Here is a 7,313-nt window from a genome sequence, read left to right as displayed (position 1 = left end):
TCACACATAGACATGTACATCTTCATCTATGTTACATGAAGCACACAAAACAAAGGCACGATCGACGAGGCACACACTGAGGTTGACAGGAACAAAGGACAAGACTCACATATCTCAAATCTGGTAATGAGTTTAGACGTTGAAGCCAAAGACATTTGTGGGCAGACGCTTCAACTGTGGGCAGACCCCGCCCCCCCTTTCCTTCTCCCTATATGGGCAGATGACCTCCCCTCCTTTTTCTCTCTCTCTCTTTCTAACACACACCCCTAACACAACCCTTCCTTGCACACTCATGCACGCGCCCTGTCCTAGCCAGCATAGAGTGCCACTTGACCTCAGGACTCAGACCCAGCCCACACCACTAGTCTCATCCTCTTCCTCCTCTTCCTCCTCCTTCTGCTTCTGTGTGTGTGAGTGTGTACGTACGTGTGTGTGTACTCTCGCTAGGGATAAATCCTGCCTCTCCTCCTTTCTCTCCCACTTTTCTCTGCCACTCACACACACGAGCAGGGCTCCCTCTGCCAACCCCCACACACATACACACACACAGCCCAGCCTCTGTGCAGTCTAGTCCACTTTGGTTCTTTTGGTGCTTTGACATTTTGCCTTCATGGAAGACTACCACAAACCCGACCAGCAGACGGTGCAGGCGCTCAGGAACATTGCCAACCGCCTCCGAATCAACTGCATTAAGGCTACCACCGCAACCGGCAGTGGGTAAGACCCTTTCACTCAAACTGACACAGACACAGACACACACACACACACATAAAAATACACACACACATAAAAATACACACACACGCATAAAAATACACACACACAGATTGCACAGTCGTAAATCTAGGGAAGAGTGTATAAAGACTAATTCATACACACAGGTGCACACATAAACACATGGAAACGTAATAGCACACACACACACACACACACACAAAACACACACAGTCTTGTTTTACTGACCTTGTGGGGACACACAATTGATTCCCATTCAAAATCCTATTTTCCCTAACCCCTAACCCTAACCCTAAACCTAACCCTAAAACGAACCCTTACCCTAACCCTAACCTTAACCCTAAAACCTAACCTTAACCCTAAACCTAACCCTAACCTTTAACCCTAATTCCCCTTCCCCCTAGAAATTGCCCCTTTCCTTGTGGGGACCAGCAAAATGTACCCAGTTGGTCAAAATTGTGTTTATTTACTATACTTGTGGGGACTTCTGGTCAAACATGTCCACACACACACACATCCATGTGAAATGCAAAGGGAACCGCATGTTCTCTCTTTGTTCTGTTTGAGCTACGGAGAATGAATGAATGAAACAGAAACGGGGTGTATGATAATGGGAGTCCTTCAGAGATAGTTGTGATACTTGATCTGCTTATATCTTTAAATTGCAGAACGCTGTATACTTATACGCATTATATGTCTATTGAGCAAAATTGATTATATGGCCATTGTGGCTCAACATGCAGTTCTTTCGTTTCTTTCGTTATTAGACATGTTCTATTGTGAACAACATCGGTTCTTGAAAGGATTCCTTTTGCTGTAGTGTCTAGAATTATCTCATGCATCTGGGGAAATTATATTGCGTCTTCATCTGTCTAACTACGCGAGTAAGCGACGGAGGAGCGACTCGGAGTTTGCGCGTCAGTTTGTTAGCACAGAACAAAGCGCATGGTGATGAACCTGTCTGGGATGTTGGTCAATAAATATTAATAATAATTAGTCAGCAATTCATCTTATTGTGTGAACACCCAATTGAAGTTTATTATTATAGCTTATTATTGTATTAAATAAAGATCCCGTGTGCAAACAAGTGCACAAAAAGTAATTATGTAAAGAACAGAACACATTTAATTTAGATTTTTGTGGGGGAAATCCCAAGTCTATTTGAGTAAGCTATCAATCATTATCTATCGCACATACACAAACTACAGCATCCACTCATTCCATTGTGGCTCCATCCTTCGACCGTAGCCTATCCACAAATAGACCAAGCGCGCACACAGCCTAGACAATATAAGCAACCGCCATGCAGTCGCTGATTGGGAGAAAACCCCTCTACGCATTTCGTTACTGGGGAAAGTCAAGTGTGTTTTTTTTGGTTAGGCTAGGCTACTTGCCAGCATTTGAGTTGAGATTTTAGAGCATCTAGATTTACGCAGTTCTTTACAGAATTTTCATTTTTTTTTAAGAGCATCTATTCCTTCAACAGAAGATTTTTAGATTATGCCTCAGTCGTTATGTTAAGTATGTTGCTGGCTGGAGATGGAAGGTAACCGTTATAAACCCGGTGACGCCCTCTGACTGATCGTCTGACTCCGCGCGCACAGAAGCCAAAATGTTCCCCATCTCTCCCCAGCATCCCGTTAGGCTTGTCACAGCAGGGATAGGTCTGTGTTGTGACCGTGACCTGAACTGGCGCTTTGCAAGGGATGGGTTTACCCCTCTGATGGTGACGTCACTGTAATTGGGATAAAGAGAGAGAGAGCCAATGGGGCATCTCGGTTTGAGCATGGCCCCCTCATCCGTATTTTGGATAGACTAATACACTCTAAATAGTGTTACCCATCTTTCCGCATTGTGCCCTAAGATTTAATTGGCAAGCTCAGACTTTAGACTGAGCCACTTCGAATCCAGTTATAGGCTCTGTGTCAATTCTGATAGTTTATGAGTTTATAAAGTGGTCTGTCTGTTTTTTTTAAAAGTTTTTTTTGTGTGTGTGTGTGTGAGAGAGAGAGAGACAGAGAGAGAGAGACACTGTGTGTCCAGCTTGTTGTAACCTGTCTGTAACCTCCCTCCCTGCTCCTACCCCTGGTCTCCCAGGCACCTTACATCATGCTGCAGTGTGGCAGAAATCATGTCTGTCCTGTTCTTCAACACAATGAAGTACCGCCCAGAAGACCCCAAGAACATCAACAACGACCGCTTCATCCTCTCTAAGGTGAGACACCTTAGATGAATAAAGTTGTATTGAAGTTGTATTGAATTGAAGTTTTACATTTTATTTAACTGATTTGACCTCCAGTTCACCACCACTGTTTTGGTTGGATAAAGGTCATATACCGGTCAAAATCTGCTTCTTTATGGCTGTGTTGTGGCTTGTAATGGATTTTTCATAGATATTACAGTTGGTCTGCAATTGCCATAGGCATATGTATGATTAAATGGCTGGCAAGCAGCAATAGTATATTTTACTCTTCCTAGTAATATGGTTATATTGTGGTTGTGTAATAATGTTATAGGTTTTGTTATAGTACTATAGTAACATGTCTGTTCCTCTCCTCAGGGTCATGCCGCCCCGGCCCTGTACTCCATGTGGACAGAGACTGGCTTCCTGAAGGAGAGTGAGCTGCTCTCTCTGTGCCAGGTGGAGTCCAACCTGGAGGGACACCCCACACCTGTAAGTGATAACTACTACACATCACCTTTAATACAGTGGGGGAAAAAAGTATTTAGTCAGCCACAAATTGTGCAAGTTCTCCCACTTAAAAAGATGAGAGAGGCCTGTAATTTTCATCATAGGTACACGTCAACTATGACAGACAAAATGAGAAAAAAATATCCAGAAAATCACATTGTAGGATTTTTAATGAATTTATTTGCAAATTATGGTGGAAAATAAGTATTTGGTCAATAACAAAAGTTTCTCAATACTTTGTTATATACCCTTTGTTGGCAATGACACAGGTCAAACGTTTTCTGTAAGTCTTCACAAGGTTTTCACACACTGTTGCTGGTATTTTGGCCCATTCCTCCATGCAGATCTCCTCTAGAGCAGTGATGTTTTGGGGCTGTCGCTGGGCAACACAGACTTTCAACTCCCTCCAAAGATTTTCTATGGGGTTGAGATCTGGAGACTGGCTAGGCCACTCCAGGACCTTGAAATGCTTCTTACGAAGCCACTCCTTCGTTGCCCGGGCGGTGTGTTTGGGATCATTGTCATGCTGAAAGACCCAGCCACGTTTCATCTTCAATGCCCTTGCGGATGGAAGGAGGTTTTCACTCAAAATCTCACGATACATGGCCCCATTCATTCTTTCCTTTACACGGATCAGTCGTCCTGGTCCTTTTGCAGAAAAACACCCCCAAAGCATGATGTTTCCACCCCCATGCTTCACAGTAGGTATGGTGTTCTTTGGATGCAACTCAGCATTCTTTGTCCTCCAAACACGACGAGTTGAGTTTTTACCAAAAAGTTATATTTTGTTTTCATCTGACCATATGACATTCTCCCAATCCTATTCTCGATCAACCAAATGCACTCTAGCAAACTTCAGACGGGCCTGGACATGTACTGGCTTAAGCAGGGGGACACGTCTGGCACTGCAGGATTTGAGTCCCTGGCGGCGTAGTGTGTTACTGATGGTAGGTTTTGTTACTTTGGTCCCAGCTCTCTGCAGGTCATTCACTAGGTCCCCCCGTGTGGTTCTGGGATTTTTGCTCACCGTTCTTGTGATCATTTTGACCCCACGGGGTGAGATCCCAGATTGAGGGAGATTATCAGTGGTCTTGTATGTCTTCCATTTCCTAATCATTGCTCCCACAGTTGATTTCTTCAAACCAAGCTGCTTACCTATTGCAGATTCAGTCTTCCCAGCCTGGTGCAGGTCTACAATTTTGTTTCTGGTGTCCTTTGACAGCTCTTTGGTCTTGGCCATAGTGGAGTTTGGAGTGTGACTGTTTGAGGTTGTGGACAAGTGTTTTTTATACTGATGACAAGTTCAAACAGGTGCCATTAATACAGGTAACGACTGGAGGACAGAGGAGCCTCTTAAAGAAGAAGTTACAGGTCTGTGAGAGACAGAAATCTTGCTTGTTTGTAGGTGACCAAATACTTATTTTCCACCATAATTTGCAGATAAATTCATTAAAAATCCTACAATGTGATTTTCTGGAGAAAAAAATTCTCAATTTGTCTGTCATAGTTGACGTGTACCTATGATACACGTCAACTATGACAGACAAAATGAGAAAAAAAAATCCAGAAAATCACATTGTAGGATTTTTAATGAATTTATTTGCAAATTATGGTGGAAAATAAGTATTTGGTCAATAACAAAGGTTTCTCAATACTTTGTTATATACCCTTTGTTGGCAATGACACAGGTCAAACGTTTTCTGTAAGTCTTCACAAGGTTTTCACACACTGTTGCTGGTATTTTGGCCCATTCCTCCATGCAGATCTCCTCTAGAGCAGTGATGTTTTGGGGCTGTCGCTGGGCAACACGGACTTTCAACTCCCTCCAAAGATTTTCTATGGGGTTGAGATCTGGAGACTGGCTAGGCCACTCCAGGACCTTGAAATGCTTCTTACGAAGCCACTCCTTCGTTGCCTGGGCGGTGTGTTTGGGATCATTGTCATGCTGAAAGACCCAGCCACGTTTCATCTTCAATGCCCTTGCTGATGGAAGGAGGTTTTCACTCAAAATCTCACGATACATGGCCCCATTCATTCTTTCCTTTACACGGATCAGTCGTCCTGGTCCCTTTGCAGAAGAACAGCCCCAAAGCATGATGTTTCCACCCCCATGCTTCACAGTAGGTATGGTGTTCTTTGGATGCAACTCAGCATTCTTTGTCCTCCAAACACGACGAGTTGAGTTTTTACCAAAAAGTTATATTTTGGTTTCATCTGACCATATGACATTCTCCCAATCCTCTTCTGGATCAACCAAATGCACTCTAGCAAACTTCAGACGGGCCTGGACATGTACTGGCTTAAGCAGGGGGACACGTCTGGCACTGCAGGATTTGAGTCCCTGGCGGCGTAGTGTGTTACTGATGGTAGGCTTTGTTACTTTGGTCCCAGCTCTCTGCAGGTCATTCACTAGGTCCCCCCGTGTGGTTCTGGGATTTTTGCTCACCGTTCTTGTGATCATTTTGACCCCATGGGGTGAGATCCCAGATCGAGGGAGATTATCAGTGGTCTTGTATGTCTTCCATTTCCTAATAATTGCTCCCACAGTTGATTTCTTCAAACCAAGCTGCTTACCTATTGCAGATTCAGTCTTCCCAGCCTGGTGCAGGTCTACAATTTTGTTTCTGGTGTCCTTTGACAGCTCTTTGGTCTTGGCCATAGTGGAGTTTGGAGTGTGACTGTTTGAGGTTGTGGACAGGTGTCTTTTATACTGATAACAAGTTCAAACAGGTGCCATTAATACAGGTAACGACTGGAGGACAGAGGAGCCTCTTAAAGAAGAAGTTACAGGTCTGTGAGAGACAGAAATCTTGCTTGTTTGTAGGTGACCAAATACTTATTTTCCACCATAATTTGCAGATAAATTCATAAAAAATCCTACAATGTGATTTTCTGGAGAAAAAATTCTCAATTTGTCAGTCAGAGTTGACGTGTACCTATGATGAAAATTACAGGCCTCTCTCATCTTTTTAAGTGGGAGAACTTGCACAATTGGTGGCTGACTAAATACTTTTTTTCCCCACTGTAGCTCAGCACTAAATTGTGTTTTTCCTGTTTTGTATCATATTGTACAACAACTGCTGAAACGAACATTGTAAAAGTGTAAAATAAAATGTATCAGTGTTATTTCCTGATAGTTGCTGGTTGAAAATACAATCTACACAGGACCTTCTAATCAGCAGGTTTTGCATGGACGGGAGTTTCGGCTTGCCATGGTGACATCACCATGTGGTAAATTGGTTAATAGACCAATAACAAAGTGTTCCAAACCTCTCTGCCAATAACAGCTAGTTTTTAGTTTTTCCCTCCCCACTCAGACCACTCCCAGACAGTCCTAGCAAAATTCTTGCTTGAGAAATAGTTTTTTGCTAAATGTAAATCTATTACAGTAAGTTACTTAATTGTTACACAGAAATGATTTGATATGGATATAAAAATTTCTGCATTGGGCCTTTAATAGCCTAAGAGTTAGCCTACACTTCACCTTTAATAGCCCAACAGTTAGCCTACACCTCACCTTTAATGGCCTAACAGTTAGGTCGTGTTCTCCTGCTCAGATGTTGCTGACCATGCCAGATCTTACAACGCCTGGATAGGTATTTTACATATCAGCTAACCATATCATATCATATGTTACAGCAATCTGATGCCCGACTGCACAGTCGATGACGTGGCACGCAACCATTGGTTAATGCATGCAACGTCTGAGCAGGGGAACGCGACCTTAGCCTACACCTCACCTTTAATAGCCTAACAGTTAACCTACACATCACCTTTAACGGCCTAACAGTTAACCTACATCTCACCTTTAATAGCCTAACAGTTAGCATACACGTCACCTTTAACAACCTAACAGTTAACCTACACGTCACCTTTAATAGCCAAC

General features: G+C 43.2%; 1 protein-coding gene across 2 annotated transcripts in view; it reads left to right on the top strand.

Moving 5' to 3' along the window:
- The first annotated feature begins 306 nt into the window (after positions 1 to 306).
- LOC121578077 (transketolase) overlaps positions 307 to 7,313 on the top strand; it is a 31,254-nt gene continuing 24,247 nt past the window's right edge. For both annotated transcript variants that reach the window (XM_041892166.2, XM_041892165.2), the window contains exons 1-3: positions 307 to 717; positions 2,833 to 2,950; positions 3,296 to 3,409. In XM_041892166.2, coding sequence (XP_041748100.2) covers positions 611 to 717; positions 2,833 to 2,950; positions 3,296 to 3,409 — 339 coding nt within the window. In that variant the 5' untranslated portion in view covers positions 307 to 610. The remainder of the gene's footprint in view (positions 718 to 2,832; positions 2,951 to 3,295; positions 3,410 to 7,313) is intronic.

Source organism: Coregonus clupeaformis, chromosome 12 (assembly GCF_020615455.1).
Source record: "Coregonus clupeaformis isolate EN_2021a chromosome 12, ASM2061545v1, whole genome shotgun sequence".
In the NCBI taxonomy this organism is placed as follows: Eukaryota; Metazoa; Chordata; class Actinopteri; order Salmoniformes; family Salmonidae; genus Coregonus; species Coregonus clupeaformis.
The sequence above is the reverse complement of the archived record's forward strand: the minus strand, read 5'-3'. Positions and strand labels throughout refer to the sequence as shown.